Source organism: Artemia sp. Qi Xiang Cuo, chromosome 3, assembly GCF_049724085.1.
Source record: "Artemia sp. Qi Xiang Cuo chromosome 3, ASM4972408v1, whole genome shotgun sequence".
Classification (NCBI taxonomy): Eukaryota; Metazoa; Arthropoda; class Branchiopoda; order Anostraca; family Artemiidae; genus Artemia; species Artemia sp. Qi Xiang Cuo.
In genome coordinates this window covers 85,652,943-85,670,072 of record NC_142796.1, presented here as the reverse complement: position 1 = coordinate 85,670,072, position 17,130 = coordinate 85,652,943, and the positions used below count along the sequence as shown (strand labels likewise).

The 17,130-nt window shown below is 34.5% G+C and overlaps 1 protein-coding gene across 1 annotated transcript in view; it reads left to right on the top strand.

The window, feature by feature from the left end:
• The window catches only part of Arl6IP1 (ADP-ribosylation factor-like 6 interacting protein 1), a 52,837-nt gene that overhangs the window by 21,992 nt on the left and 13,715 nt on the right, over nucleotides 1–17,130 (top strand). The window contains exons 3-4 of the mRNA XM_089086696.1: nucleotides 277–410; nucleotides 6,926–7,163. Of these exons, the coding sequence (XP_088942822.1) occupies nucleotides 277–410; nucleotides 6,926–7,163 (372 nt within the window). The remainder of the gene's footprint in view (nucleotides 1–276; nucleotides 411–6,925; nucleotides 7,164–17,130) is intronic.

The window sequence follows — 17,130 nt, the reverse complement described above, 5'->3', positions numbered from 1 at the left end:
TCTTTTCATATCGTCCAGTGAACTTTTACCTAATGTCCAGGGGAACTCTTATTTAAAAAAAAATAATTAAGTATCAAATAAAACTTAACATACAAATAAGTAAAACAAACAGAGAAAACGAATTAATCAATACATCGTCAGAATCACATTTACAAATGAATCGAAATTCTTATCCTGAGCAAATATTTTTAATTTGATTAATTGAATTAGTTTATGCAATTATTGCATTTTTTTATTTATTCTATTTTATCGTTGATATTTTATTTTATCTTGTAGGAATTGCGGGCAAGGAAGTTAAAAAAATCATTGGAACATTGGAAAGAAATACTTCTTGCCCTACAAGCTGCCCTAATGTGGGAAAGGCCATGGTCACCTTTTATGCTATTAACCACTGTGTCTGGATTTTTTGGGTAAGGCTCTAATACAGGTCTTTTATATGGCATAATATAAATAATATCGGGCATAATAAATAACACTTCTTCAATTTTTTTCAGAAGACTAGAAAATATGGTATTTTAAAAGCAGAACGTCTTAAAATAAAATGTATCATTAGTAGTGTTTTCAGTATGGGGGGGGGGTGCCCCTCCCTAGATAAAAAAAATCACCTTCTTCAAGGGTTTTTGTATTGAAAATGTGTTTTTTTCTATCGTTATTGAAGAAATAAAAAAGGAAACCCCCCCATAGATATTGAAAATATATTTTTCCCCTTCCCCTAATCTTTTTTTTTGATTCGCGCCACCGGTCGTTGCCATAAACATATCATATTATCATGCCAAAAACCTAAGAGCATGTCTGAAATTTTCGTGGTTTTTCATGGTCATGTTTTTTATTTATTTTATTATCTAATTATAACTATTATCTCCGTTTTTATTATTATCACTATTATTTTGCAAGGTTAAGATGGCCGTGATTTCGGGGAAGAAGGGGGGGGGTATTTATTAGACGTGATTCGTTTTGAAGAACAATGTGGTTGTGTTGAAGAGTGAATTGTTTAAGGTTTATTGTTGAGTTTTAGGGACTCAACGTGTGTTTCTGTATAGAGAAGTATTTTATATTAATAAAACCGGATTGAATCGGAAAAAAATATACCATAATAAAGGGCCTGGTATGAGAAAGACCTTGGTCATTTTTTATGCTATTGGCTATTGAATTTTTTTGGGCAAGACCGTAGCAAAGGGCTAATCTTATTAAGTATGTGTCTGTCTTTTTTTTATTTTTTTTTTACACAGAAATGGCGTTTTAAAAGCAGGACGTTTTCTAAAATCCAATGTCAAGTCGTAAAGAAAATCCAATGTGTGCGCCGTTACACCCAGTATAGCACAAACCGGGACCCCCGGTTACACCCGGGAGGCACAAACTTCTGAAAAAGTTTTTTATTCTATCTACAAATCGACATCTGTATATTCTGCATATACGCATGTACGCTGTCCAAATCATTACAAACATATATACCAAGGGCGGATCCAGGATTTTTTTTCGGGGGGGGGTTTACTAATTTTTGACTCAGTTTTCGACTAATTTTACTGATTTTTACCTAGGTTTTACTAATTTTCGACTTATTTTTGACTCGGTCAAAAATTTGGGGGGGGGGGGTTCAAACCGGGTCCCCCCCACCCCCCCCCCCCCACCCCTGGAGAAAGCCTTGATTTATACACGTGTATATACATATGTATCCTGTAAAAACCACTAAATACGTATATATATATATATATATATATATATATATATATATATATATATATATATATATATATATATATATATATATATATATATATAGACATTATCATTATTATTATTTTTATTACTATATTTCGTAAAGAAAAGAAAGATATAGTAATGCGCTTGTATATAGAGGAAACATTTAAGGGAAATTGGAGCTTCTTGGGAGGGTGTAAAGAGGGAGGCTCTGAATAGAATGGGAGGGAGGATGAGCCTGCGTAGCTTTGTTGGCCCCAGGCGCCTTGGTGCTGCAGTAAGCTGTTAGTAGTAGTAGTATATATAAGCAATCTTGTTATCCCAATTATAAACTAAAAAATTGGCTATTAAACCAATACAATAAATAGAGTAAGAATTGGTAAATTTCACGCCTGCGTTTTCTGGTTTTTCTGTTAATTATCATAACTTGAGTGATGCTCGAGCGCAGAAATATTACAGAATATATAGCTAATAATTCGCAACCCTGTGTCTTTGTCTCTTTTATTCACCGTTTAAACAATGAAATTGAAAGGAGTTGAATGAAATAAAATAGATTATATAGAACTGGAATCCCTTGTTGATATCAAAAAGAAAATTAACTGGTTGCTCCTTGTGGGAGACTCAACACCATTGGTTTTTTGTTTACTTATATACGGGGCTTATTAAAAAAAAACAAAAAAAAACACACACAGCAAAACACTTAACCTTCCTTAAGCTGTCGCTTGCTTGGAGTTACCCCTTAAACACAGGAATAAAATTGACCGAAGCCATTTGGTAAACAATTTTTATAACAATAATAAGCTAAAAAAAGAAAAAAAAAATCTCCATTTGCGTGACTCCTGGTCGTAACAGCCTTTCCTAACAGCAAATCATTCTACTTTCCAACACACCCAAAAAACATCTTCCAACCAAAAAAAATTAGAAATTTTTTCCCTTTTTTTTTAATTTTTTGGGGAACTATAGAGCAAATGAAATTCAATTTGAAATTCAAAAAATGAAATTGATAGATCTCTACGGAAATCAGACACGCTCGCCGATCTTTTCAAAGGTTCGGACAAATTATTCTAAACATTTGACCCAAAATGACATATTGAAAATAAAGACCTGGCTTAAACAACTTGAGGAGTCCTTACATTATTCGCGTATTGTGTTGGATAATTATTAATTATGTACTTCATCACCAGAAATAAATAAGTTAAGGAAACACCTTGGGACTAATTCGGAATAATCGTTAAACATAAATAATGCATGATAAAATTTCCCTAGACCTGTCAGAGAATAATATTTAACTATACATAACGAGATCTAACTGATGCTACTTTACTATATCGAGTCAACACTTGAATTGCCATGTTCTGTGCCACTGACATCATTGTGAAATAAACTAAAATCATGAATGTTTGAATTAATTTTTTTTCGGGGGGGGAGGGGGGCTGTTGCCTTATTTCAGGTTTATGTTCCCTGCAGAATTTTTGTTAAGATATTTTTCTGCTCTCCTAAAATTTTAATATATCAACAAAAGGCTATAATTTCGTTATTCCGTAGTTGAGATTAGCCACCTATCGTCGGTAGGTGGCTCTAGCCACCTACCCAATTACATTTTTGAATTTCTTTCACATGCCTTTTTAGATTGAAAATACGCTGAATATTTGTTGAAAATTGCTGAAAAAAGGAGAAATTTCCTATTTTTTATTCAAGTTTTTATCCTTCTTTCTGAACAAGTTTAAGTAACATTATGTATGGTTTGGTGAATTGACAGACCTGAGACTAATGATTACAAAAATATAATAATTTATCCTTTTGGTACAAGTGAGCAGGATTGTCGTAAAATTATATGTTTCAGAGAGAGCATATACATTATACATGCTGCTATTGCGACTTCAAATGTATTTGGGAAAATCACTTGAATAAATTGGACACAGAAATAAAAAAACCCTCCCATATATAACAAAAGTGATTAATACACCTTAAAGATCAGCCCAAATAAAGCAACTGTTCTGCGTCACTAAAATCATGAACATTTGGATTTTTTTTTGGGGGGGTGGGAGGGGTGGGTGTTGATGTTGATGTATTTAAGGTTTATGTTCCCCATGGGCGCCCATAGACTGAATTTTAGGGGGGGGGGCTTACCTGGTCTAATCGGCACTTCCAGTGCTGTATAAATGAAATCTCAAGACAAAATATCAGCGGGAGCGCTATAGCGCTGCCTAAGTAAACAGCGATGTGGGCACAATTAATTGTTTTTTTTTAGACCAGGGCACTTCTTATAAAAAGAAATATGATAGGAACTTCAAAAGAGCTCATGGAGGGCAACCAGCTCCCCTTCCCCCACGTCAATCACGTCCCCAAACACATCCAATCAAAATTTTTAGATAGCCATTTTGTTCAGTGTAGTTTTAAGGTCCGGAAATTATGAATTTGAGAATGACAACCCCCCTCCCCTCCACAACACTCACAGCAAGGGTGAAAGGTCCAGAAATTATGTCTTTGAAGATACCCTCCCCCCATATAGCCCTCAGGTCAAGGATTGTCAGCTACGCCCTGGGGGTATGTATGGTTTTTATAGAAATGGTGGTCGTATAAACTTCAAAGAGGGCTCATTGGTTTGGTAGCCAGAAGTTATAGTGCTCTTTTTAAGAGTCAAAGTGATCAGAAGGCAAAAAGCTTCCCCCCACACACACACGTCGTATTTTCCAGAAACGCATCTGATAGAAATTTTAAGATGGCCATTTGTTGTCGTAGAAACCTCGAAAAGGGCTCAGTCGGTTGGTAATTGAAAGGACTAGTGCCTTCTTTAATAGTCAAAAGTGATTATAGGGCAACCCCCCCCCCCCCACCACGCCCATCATTTTCCCAAACACTGTCAGTCAAAATTTCGAGATATCTATTTTGTTTGACGTAGTTTAAATGTCCGGAAATTATGTCTTTGAGGATGAGAACCCCCTCACAGTCCTCAGAGCAAGGGTTGGAAAGTTTGCCCCGGGGGAGTTTAAGGTTTTTATGGAAACGGTGGTCGTGTAAATTTCGGAGGGGGGTGATTGGAGTGGAAATTGGAAGTTGAAGAGCCATTTTTAAGAGTCAAATTTATCAGAAGGCTGCTATACCCCCTCCCCCCCCACGCCTTACCTTTCCTCAATGCATCCAATAGAAATTTGAAGATAGCCATTTGTTCAACAGTAGTCCAAAGATCTCATAACACGGCCTTTGGGGTTGACACAACCCCCCAAAGTATGGGGATAAGGGTTTTAAGCTATGCCCCGGGGGGATGTAAGGTTTTATGAAGAGATGGTTTTGTTAACTTTAGAGGAGGCTCATTTGATTGGAAATGCATAGTTCTAGTTTAATTTTAAGAGTCAAGTGTGATGGAGAGAAAATAGCCCCCCTGCCTGATATCCCCTTTTCCCGAACACATTCGATCAAACAAAATTGTGAGACAACCATTTTGTAGCCATTAGTCCAAAGGAAAAATAACCCTGTATTCAATAATCGTATACAAGACACATTTAGGCAGGCATCGATTTTGATCAAAACAAAGTGTTGGCGTATAGTCTCTCAAAAAGTTGACACTGAGATACCCCAAAAACGACTTATGTTTCTACACTATCACATTATTAGTAAGTTGTGGGGGATTTTGAACTAGCTAGAAGGCACTATGTGTATACTTTTAGTACTACAACTACAGTTACTGTAACTATTGACGCTTAAAGTAATAAGGTGAAACGTCTAGGAAGTATTTAGGGGGCGTTCCAATGAAACAAAAAAACTGTAAGCATGCAGGTTTTCAAAAAGGCATATAAGCAATATCATAGGCAGCACCACTCTATAATAGGTAGAAATATCATTGAAACATTTAAAAAAGCTAATTCAATTCAAAATTAAAAGTTCTAGGATCCTTTCTAAGAGTAAAAAGAGATTGGAGGGCAATCAGCCCGTCTCTCAAGACGATTTATTCCCCAAACACATCTAGTCAAAATTTTGAGACAACTATTTTGTTCATCATAGTAGAACGGTCCAGTAACTATAAGTCTTTAGGGATTTTGAGCATGTCAAACCCCCACAATTATGCAAAACTATGGATTCGTATAAAAAAAAACGAAAAGATATAAAATATTTTTTTTTCATGAAAATGACTTTGTCAATAAAAACGAACTGAAATTCATCTAAAAAAAACTTTTTCCACGAAACAAGCTTTTCAAAGAAAAATAAAGAGCTCCATTAAGCCAAAAATGGGCAGAAAAGAAGTCAAGTAATCATCCAAGCGTAAAACTACCACAAATCACTATCAATAAAAAAATGAAACTCAAAATAAACAGAAATTAGAATCAATAGCGGAGTAAAAGTTGAAATGAGCAAAAATTAGCATTAGTAGTGCTGATAACCCCCATGCCTTCTCAAGACCAGAAGATAATTTGCGCTTTACTGAAAACAAAATATGTTTAAATGTTTTTACTTTTTTACTTAAATAAGTAAAAAAAAACTTTTTTCTTACTATTTTTACCTGTTTTTTATTTTAAGGAATAAATATCACTATAGATAAATTAAACTGACAATCCACGCACGGTCATTTTTGTGTTTTTTTATTTTTTCCAGTAAAGCTTAAGTTATGTTCTGTTCTTGAGAAGTCATGGGGGTTGTCAGCCCTAGTAATGTTAATTTTTGCTCGTTTTGAGTTTGAATCGGCTATTTATTATAATTAATGTTCGTTTTGAATTTCATTTAATTGTTGATAGTGAGTTGTGGTAGTTTTACGCTTGGAAGATTATTTGACTTTATTTATGCCCATTTTTGGCTTAATACAACTCTTTACTTTTCTTCGAAAACTTATTCTGTAGAAAGCTTTTTAAATTAATACAAATATATAACACCGTTATTCAGCCAGGGGGGGGGGGCTGTAATTTCGCAATAATTTTGTTATTCCATAGCTGAATTCAGCCTTATCCATCTACCGAAATAGATTTTTAATTTCTTACACATGTCTTTTTAGATGGAAAATACGGTGAATATTTGATGAAAATTGTTGAAAAAAAGACAAATGTTCTATTTTTTTATTCAAGTTTATATCATTCTTCCTGAACAAGTTATATCATTTTTATGGCTGGGCCAATGGACAGGTCTGAGACTAATGATTACAACAATATAAGAATCTTGTCCTTCTGTACAAGTTATAGCTGTGGCCTATAACAAGTCTTAAGTAAAGCGCAAATTCAAACCCCGACTTTTGTTTCAGGGCAGTCGTTTATTTCAACCTATCTGTTCTGACAACATTGTCAGTTCTAGGACTTTTGATTACATCATTTGATTTGTTCATAACTCTAGTAGCAGCAGCAATTCGAAACCCTGAAAACTGGAGTGGAATTGAAGAGAGAAAAGTGGAAAGTTTGTGTGAAAACATCATCATTGCTCAAGATGAAACAGTTGCTTTCATAAATGCATTACTTGCCATTCGTGAAAATCGACCAACTATGGTAAGAAAATAGCCTATAAATATGTTAAGTTATAATTATTCACTTACATAATTGATTGTAGGATTATAGAAGCCAACTGTATAAAATAATATAGAACTATGGAGGTCTTCAGTGAGAATTATATGGAACCATAGAAGATACAATGGAGTTATATTATAATACAGAATTAAATTGAATTAAATTGAAGTTATCAATATGAAACTATAGAAGATTATGTAGAACCGTAGGAGTCATCTATATAGAATAATGTAAAATTATAGAAGTGTTCTATGTAGAATTATGTGTAACTTTAGAAGATTAAACGACATTATATCAGAAGACAGAACTATAGACGTCATCTGTACAGAATTATAGAAGATTATATAGAGTTATAATAGAAAATAGAACTATAGAATTTTCTCTATAGAATTCTGCTAACCATGTCACGTGAACACCAATAGAAAGTAAAGCTGTCTCTGTCGTCTGGTCTCAGAATCGCCGCTAGTACTGGTTGCCGCTAGTCTGATAGATCAAGGTATAAAAGTTTTCCTTGTAGCATGAACTTGCCCCAAAACTAATTAACCTATAACATAATACAGAAAATCTTGAGCCTTTCAGAGTTGACGCCGTAGCACTGACTTAGTAAAGAGGGAAGCAAATTTCTTACATTTCTTTCCTCAGTCACTCCATTTTAGAGGAATGACGGTAGGAGCTTGAGAGGGTGCCTCCGGGAGGGGGCAAATTTGTCGGTTTTTCAATGAAAAAAAAGCCAAAAACAGGATCTTTCATCGAAAATACCCTAAAATGGTATATTTTAAAATATAGATGAGGGGGGGATCAGGGGCACCCCTTTCCTTGATTGGCGCCACTGATTTTAACCGAATTTCTTTAAGCTCTGGTAAACAATTCTTGAGTGCAACTTTTCCTTTTGAGCAAGTTTAATAAGAGTATATTGAGAATGACTTTCTTGGGAGGAGCTTTTGGTGTAATTTTTGGTAATTGTGGGGGCAAGATTTCCAACTGCAAGCTTTTATTTTGGGCAAGTTTAACTACAGTATATCGGGAATGACTTTTTTAAGAGGAGCTTTTGGTTTAATTTGTTGTAATTATGGGGGCAAGATTTCCAACTGCAAGCTTTTCTTTTGGGCAAGTTTAACTACGGTATATCGGGAATGACTTTTTAAGAGGAGCTTTTGGTTTAATTTGTTGTAATTATGGGGGCAAGATTTCCAACTGCAAGCTTTTATTTTGGGCAAGTTTAACTACAGTATATCGGGAATGACTTTTTTAAGAGGAGCTTTTGGTTTAATTTGTTGTAATTATGGGGGCAAGATTTCCAACTGCAAGCTTTTATTTTGGGCATGTTTAACTACAGTTTTTCGGGAATGACTTTTTTAAGAGGAGCTTTTGGTTTAATTTGTTGTAATTATGGGGGCAAGATTTCCAACTGCAAGCTTTTATTTTGGGCAAGTTTAAATACAGTATATCGGGAATGACTTTTTTAAGAGGAGCTTTTGGATTAATTTGTTGTAATTATGGGGGCAAGATTTCCAACTGCAAGCTTTTATTTTGGGCAAGTTTAACTACAGTATATCGGGAATGACTTTTTTAAGAGGAGCTTTTGGTTTAATTTGTTGTAATTATGGGGCAAGATTTCCAACTTCAAGCTTTTGTTTTGGGCAAGTTTAACTACAGTATATCGGGACTGACTTTTTTAAGAGGATCTTTTGGTATAATTTGTTGTAATTATGGTGGCAAGATTTCAAAATGAAAGATATTAAGTAGTTAAAGTATACATACAGAATCAATGTAATCAATTATATTATATGAGCTGTTGGTTTAATTTGTTGTAATTATGGTGGCAAGATTTCCAACTGCAAGCTTTTATTTTGGGCTAGTTTAACTACAGTATATCGGGAATGACTTTTTTAAGAGGAGCTTTTGGTTTAATTTGTTGTAATTATGGGGGCAAGATTTGCAACTGCAAGCTTTTATTTTGGGCAAGTTTAACTACAGTATATCGGGAATGACTTTTTTAAGAGGAGCTTTTGGTTTAATTTGTTCTAATTATGGGGGCAAGATTTCCAACTGCAAGATTTTATTTTGGGCAAGTTTAACTACAGTATATCGGGAATGACTTTTTTAAGAGGAGCTTTTGGTTTAATTTGTTGTAATTATGGGGGCAAGATTTCCAACTGCAAGCTGTTATTTTGGGCAAGTTTAACTACAGTCTATCGGGAATGACTTTTTTAAGAGGAGCTTTTGGTTTAATTTGTTGTAATTATGGGGGCAAGATTTCCAACTGTAAGCTTTTCTTTTGGGCAAGTTTAACTACAGTATATCGGGAATGACTTTTTTAAGAGGGGCTTTTGGTTTAATTTGTTGTAATTATGGGGGCAAGATTTCCAACTGCAAGCTTTTCTTTTGGGCAAGTTTAACTACAGTATATCGGGAATGACTTTTTTAAGAGGAGCTTTTGGTTTAATTTGTTGTAATTATGGGGGCAAGATTTCCAACTGCAAGCTTTTATTTTGGGCAAGTTTAACTACAGTATATCGGGAATGACTTTTTTAAGAGGAGCTTTTGGTTTAATTTGTTGTAATTATGGGGGCAAGATTTCCAACTGCAAGCTTTTATTTTGGGCAAGTTTAACTACAGTATATCGGGAATGACTTTTTTAAGAGGAGCTTTTGGTTTAATTTGTTGTAATTATGGGGGCAAGATTTCCAACTGCAAGCTTTTATTTTGGGCAAGTTTAACTACAGTATATCGGGAATGACTTTTTTAAGAGGAGCTTTTGGTTTAATTTGTTGTAATTATGGGGGCTAGATTTACATCTGCAAGCTTTTCTTTTGGGCAAGTTTAACTACAGTATATCGGGAATGACTTTTTTAAGAGGAGCTTTTGGTTTAATTTGTTGTAATTATGGGGGCAAGATTTCCAACTGCAAGCTTTTATTTTGGGCAAGTTTAAATACAGTATATCGGGAATGACTTTTTTAAGATGAGCTTTTGGTTTAATTTGTTGTAATTATGGGGGCAAGATTTCCAACTGCAAGCTTTTATTTTGGGCAAGTTTAACTACAGTATATCGGGAATGACTTTTTTAAGAGGAGCTTTTGGTTTAATTTGTTGTAATTATGGGGGCAAGATTTCCATTTGCAAGCTTTTCTTTTGGGCAAGTTTAACTACAGTATATCGGGAATGACTTTTTTAAGAGGAGCTTTTGGTTTAATTTGTTGTAATTATGGGGGCAAGATTTACAACTGCAAGCTTTTATTTTGGGCAAGTTTAACTACAGTATATCGGGACTGACTTTTTTAAGAGGAGCTTTTGGTTTAATTAGTTGTAATTATGGGGGCAAGATTTCCAACTGCAAGCTTTTCTTTTGGGCAAGTTTAACTACAGTATATCGGGAATGACTTTTTTAAGAGGAGCTTTTGGTTTAATTTGTTGTAATTATGGGGGCAAGATTTCCAACTGCAAGCTTTTAGTTTGGGCAAGTTTAACTAGAGTATATCGGGAATGACTTTTTTAAGAGGAGCTTTTGGTTTAATTTGTTGTAATTATGGGGGCAAGATTTCCAACTGCAAGCTTTTATTTTGGGCAAGTTTAACTACAGTATATCGGGAATGACTTTTTTAAGAGGAGCTTTTGGTTTAATTTGTTGTAATTATGGGGGCAAGATTTCCAACTGTAAGCTTTTCTTTTGGGCAAGTTTAACTACAGTATATCGGGAATGACTTTTTTAAGAGGGGCTTTTGGTTTAATTTGTTGTAATTATGGGGGCAAGATTTCCAACTGCAAGCTTTTCTTTTGGGCAAGTTTAACTACAGTATATCGGGAATGACTTTTTTAAGAGGAGCTTTTGGTTTAATTTGTTGTAATTATGGGGGCAAGATTTCCAACTGCAAGCTTTTATTTTGGGCAAGTTTAACTACAGTATATCGGGAATGACTTTTTTAAGAGGAGCTTTTGGTTTAATTTGTTGTAATTATGGGGGCAAGATTTCCAACTGCAAGCGTTTATTTTGGGCAAGTTTAACTACAGTATATATGGAATGAATTTTTTAAGAGTAGATTTTTTTTTTATTTGTTGTAATGTTGGTGTCAATTTTTCGTTCTTCAAGCTGTTATTTTGGGCAAGTTTAACTACAGTATATCGGGAATGACTTTTTTAAGAGGAGCTTTTGGTTTAATTTGTTGTAATTATGGGGGCAAGATTTCCAACTGCAAGCTTTTATTTTGGGCAAGTTTAACTACAGTATATCGGGAATGACTTTTTTAAGAGGAGCTTTTGGTTTAATTTGTTGTAATTATGGGGGCAAGATTTCCAACTGCAAACTTTTATTTTGGGCAAGTTTAACTACAGTATATCGGGAATGACTTTTTTAAGAGGAGCTTTTGGTTTAATTTGTTGTAATTATGGGGGCAAGATTTCCAAATGCAAGCTTTTATTTAGGGCAAGTTTAACTAAAGTATATAGTGAATGAGTTTTTTAAGAGGAGCTTTTGGTTTAATTTGTTGTAATTATGGGGGCAAGATTTCCAACTGCAAGCTTTTCTTTTGGGCAAGTTTAACTACAGTATATCGGGACTGACTTTTTTAAGAGGATCTTTTGGTTTAATTTGTTGTAATTATGGGGGCAAGATATACAACTTCAAGAATTTATTTTTTTAAATATTAACTAAATTATATCTGGAATGAATTTTATAAGAGGATCTTTTTGTTTAATTTGTTGTAATTATGGGGGCAAGATTTCCAACTGCAAGCTTTTATTTTGGGCAAGTTTAACTACAGTATATCGGTAATGACTTTTTTAAGAGGAGCTTTTGGTTTAATTTGTTGTAATTATGGGGGCAAGATTTCCAACTGCAAGCTTTTCTTTTGGGCAAGTTTAACTACAGTATATCGGGAATGACTTTTTTAAGAGGAGCTTTTGGTTTAATTTGTTGTAATTATGGGGGCAAGATTTCCAACTGCAAGCTTTTATTTTGGGCAAGTTTAACTACAGTATATCGGGAATGACTTTTTTAAGAGGAGCCTTTGGTTTAATTTGTTGTAATTATGGGGGCAAGATTTCCAACTGCAAGCTTTTATTTTGGGCAAGTTTAACTACAGTATATCGGGAATGACTTTTTTAAGAGGAGCTTTTGGTTTAATTTGTTGTAATTATGGGGGCAAGATTTCCAACTGCAAGCTTTTATTTTGGGCAAGTTTAACTACAGTATATCGGGAATGACTTATTTAAGAGGAGCTATTGGTTTAATTTGTTGTAAGTATGGGGGCAAGATTTCCAACTGCAAGCTTTTATTTTGGGCAAGTTTAACTACAGTATATCGGGAATGACTTTTTTAAGAGGAGCTTTTGGTTTAATTTGTTGTAATTATGGGGGCAAGATTTCCAACTGCAAGCTTTTCTTTTGGGCAAGTTTAACTACAGTATATCGGGAATGACTTTTTTAAGAGGAGCTTTTGGTTTAATTTGTTGTAATTATGTGGGCAATATTTCCAACTGCAAGCTTTTATTTTGGGCAAGTTTAACTACAGTATATCTGGAATGACTTTTTTAAGAGGAGCTTTAGGTTTAATTTGTTGTAATTATGGGGGCAAGATTTCCAACTGCAAGCTTTTATTTTGGTCAAGTTTAACTACAGTATATCGGGAATGACTTTTTTAAGAGGAGCTTTTGGTTTAATTTGTTGTAATTATGGGGGCAAGATTTCCAACTGCAAGCTTTTATTTTGGGCAAGTTTAACTACAGTATATCGGGAATGATTTTTTTAAGAGGAGCTTTTGGTTTAATTTGTTGTAATTATGGGGGCAAGATTTCCAACTGCAAGCTTTTATTTTGGGCAAGTTTAACTACAGTATATCGGGAATGACTTTTTTAAGAGGAGCTTTTGGTTTAATTTGTTGTAATTATGGGGGCAAGATTTCCAACTGCAAGCTTTTATTTTGGGCAGGTTTAACTACAGTATATCGGGAATGACTTTTTTAAGAGGAGCTTTTGGTTTAATTTGTTGTAATTATGGGGGCAAGATTTCCAACTGCAAGCTTTTCTTTTGGGCAAGTTTAACTACAGTATATCGGGAATGACTTTTTTAAGAGGAGCTTTTGGTTTAATTTGTTGTAATTATGGGGGCAAGATTTCCAACTGCAAGCTTTTCTTTTGGGCAAGTTTAACTACCGTATATCGGGAATGAAAGTTCTAAGAGGAGCTTTTTGTTTAATTTGTTGTAATTATGGGGGCAAGATTTCCAACTGCAAGCTTTTATTTTGGGCAAGTTTAACTACAGTATATCGGGAATGACTTTTTTAAGAGGAGCTTTTGGTTTAATTTGTTGTAATTATGGGGGCAAGATTTCCAACTGCAAGCTTTTATTTTGGGCAAGTTTAACTACAGTATATCGGGAATGACTTTTTTAAGAGGAGCTTTTGGTTTAATTTGTTGTAATTATGGGGGCAAGATTTCCAACTGCAAGCTTTTCTTTTGGGCAAGTTTAACTACAGTATATCGGGAATGACTTTTTTAAGAGGAGATTTTGGTTTAATTTGTTGTACTTATGGGGGCATGATTTCCAACTGCAAGCTTTTCTTTTGGGCAAGTTTAACTACAGTATATCGGGAATGACTTTTTTAAGAGGAGCATTTGGTTTAATTTGTTGTAATTATGGGGGCAAGATTTCCAACTGCAATCTTTTATTTTGGGCAATTTTAACTACATTATATCGGGAATGACTTTTTTAAGAGGAGCTTTTGGTTTAATTTGTTGTAATTATGGGGGCAAGATTTCCAACTGCAAGCTTTTATTTTGGGCAAGTTTAACCACAGTATATCGGGAATGACTTTTTTAAGAGGAGCTTTTGGTTTAATTTGTTGTAATTATGGGGGCAAGATTTCCAACTGCAAGCTTTTATTTTGGGCAAGTTTAACTACAGTATATCGGGAATGACTTTTTTAAGAGGAGCTTTTGGTTTAATTTGTTGTAATTATGGGGGCAAGATTTCCAACTGCAAGCTTTTATTTTGGGCAAGTTTAACTACAGTATATCGGGAATGACTTTTTTAAGAGGAGCTTTTGGTTTAATTTGTTGTAATTATGGGGGCAAGATTTCCAACTGCAAGCTTTTATTTTGGGTAAGTTTAACTACAGTATTTCGGGAATGACTTTTTTAAGAGGAGCTTTTGGTTTAATTTGTTGTAATTATGGGGGCAAGATTTCCAACTGCAAGCTTTTATTTTGGGCAAGTTTAACTACAGTATATCGGGAATGACTTTTTTCAGAGGAGCTTTTGGTTTAATTTGTTGTAATTATGGGGGCAAGATTTCCAACTGCAAGCTTTTATTTTGGGCAAGTTTAACTACAGTATATCGGGAATGACTTTTTTAAGAGGAGCTTTTGGTTTAGTTTGTTGTAATTATGGGGGCAAGATTTCCAACTGCAAGCTTTTATTTTGGGCAAGTTTAACTACAGTATATCGGGAATGACTTTTTTAAGAGGAGCTTTTGGTTTAATTTGTTGTAATTATGGGGGCAAGATTTCCAACTGCAAGCTTTTATTTTGGGCAAGTTTAACTACAGTATATCGGGAATGACTTTTTTAAGAGGAGCTTTTGGTTTAATTTGTTGTAATTATGGGGGCAAGATTTCCAACTGCAAGCTTTTATTTTGGGCTAGTTTAACTACAGTATATCGGGAATGACTTTTTTAAGAGGAGCTTTTGGTTTAATTTGTTGTAATTATGGGGGCAAGATTTCCAACTGCAAGCTTTTCTTTTGGGCAAGTTTAACTACAGTATATCGGGAATGACTTTTTTAAGAGGAGCTTTTGGTTTAATTTGTTGTAATTATGGGGGCAAGATTTCCAACTGCAAGCTTTTATTTTGGGCAAGTTTAACTACAGTATATCGGGAATGACTTTTTTAAGAGGAGCTTTTGGTTTAATTTGTTGTAATTATGGTGGCAAGATTTCCAACTGCAAGCTTTTATTTTGGGCAAGTTTAACTACAGTATATCGGGAATGACTTTTTTAAGAGGAGCTTTTGGTTTAATTTGTTGTAATTATGGGGGCAAGATTTCCAACTGCAAGCTTTTCTTTTGGGCAAGTTTAACTACAGTATATCGGGAATGACTTTTTTAAGAGGAGCTTTTGGTTTAATTTGTTGTAATTATGGGGGCAAGATTTCCAACTGTAAGCTTTTATTTTGGGCAAGTTTAACTACAGTATATCGGGAATGACTTTTTTAAGAGGAGCTTTTGGTTTAATTTGTTGTAATTATGGGGGCAAGATTTCCAACTGCAAGCTTTTCTTTTGGGCAAGTTTAACTACAGTATATCGGGAATGACTTTTTTAAGAGGAGCTTTTGGTTTAATTTGTTGTAATTATGGGGGCAAGATTTCCAACTGCAAGCTTTTATTTTGGGCAAGTTTAACTACAGTATATCGGGAATGACTTTTTTAAGAGGAGCTTTTGGTTTAATTTGTTGTAATTAGGGGGGCAAGATTTCCAACTGCAAGCTTTAATTTTGGGCAAGTTTAACTACAGTATATCGGGAATGACTTTTTTAAGAGGAGCTTTTGGTTTAATTTGTTGTAATTATGGGGGAAAGATTTCCAACTGCAAGCTTTTATTTTGTGCAAGTTTAAATAAAGTATTTCTGGAATGACTTTTTTAAGAGGAGCTTTTGGTTTAATTTGTTGTAATTATGGGGTCAAGATTTCCAACTGCAAGCTTTTATTTTGGGCAAGTTTAACTACAGTATATCGGGAATGACTTTTTTAAGAGGAGCTTTTGGTTTAATTTGTTGTAATTATGGGGGCAAGATTTCCAACTGCAAGCTTTTATTTTGGGCAAGTTTATCTACAGTATATCGGGACTGACTTTTTTAAGAGGAGCTTTTGGTTTAATTTGTTGTAATTATGGGGGCAAGATTTCCAACTGCAAGCTTTTCTTTTGGGCAAGTTTAACTACAGTATATCGGGAATGTCTTTTTTTAGAGGAGCTTTTGGTTTAATTTGTTGTAATTATGGGGGCAAGATTTCCAACTGCAAGCTTTTCTTTTGGGCAAGTTTAACTACGGTATATCGGGAATGACTTTTTAAGAGGAGCTTTTGGTTTAATTTGTTGTAATCATGGGGGCAAGATTTCCAACTGCAAGCTTTTATTTTGGGCAAGTTTAACTACAGTATATCGGGAATGACTTTTTTAAGAGGAGCTTTTGGTTTAATTTGTTGTAATTATGGGGGCAAGATTTCCAACTGCAAGCTTTTATTTTGGGCAAGTTTAACTACAGTATATCGGGAATGACTTTTTTAAGAGGAGCTTTTGGTTTAATTTGTTGTAATTATGGGGGCAAGATTTCCAACTGCAAGCTTTTATTTTGGGCAAGTTTTTCTACAGTATATCGGGAATGACTTTTTTAAGTGGAGCTTTTGGTTTAATTTGTTGTAATTATGGGGGCAAGATTTCCAACTGCAAGCTTTTATTTTGGGCGAGTTTAACTACAGTATATCGGGAATGACTTTTTTAAGAGGAGCTTTTGGTTTAATTTGTTGTAATTATGGGGGCAAGATTTCCAACTGCAAGCTTTTATTTTGGGCAAGTTTAACTACAGTATATCGGGAATGACTTTTTTAAGAGGAGCTTTTGGTTTAATTTGTTGTAATTATGGGGGCAAGATTTCCAACTGCAAGCTTTTATTTTGGGCAAGTTTAACTACAGTATATCGGGAATGACTTTTTTAAGAGGAGCTTTTGGTTTAATTTGTTGTAATTATGGGGGCAAGATTTCCAACTGCAAGCTCTTATTTTGGGCAAGTTTAACTACAGTATATCGGGAATGACTTTTTTAAGAGGAGCTTTTGGTTTAATTTGTTGTAATTATGGGGGCAAGATTTCCAACTGCAAGCTTTTATTTTGGGCAAGTTTAACTACAGTATATCGGGAATGACTTTTTTAAGAGGAGCTTTTGGTTTAATTTGTTGTAATTAT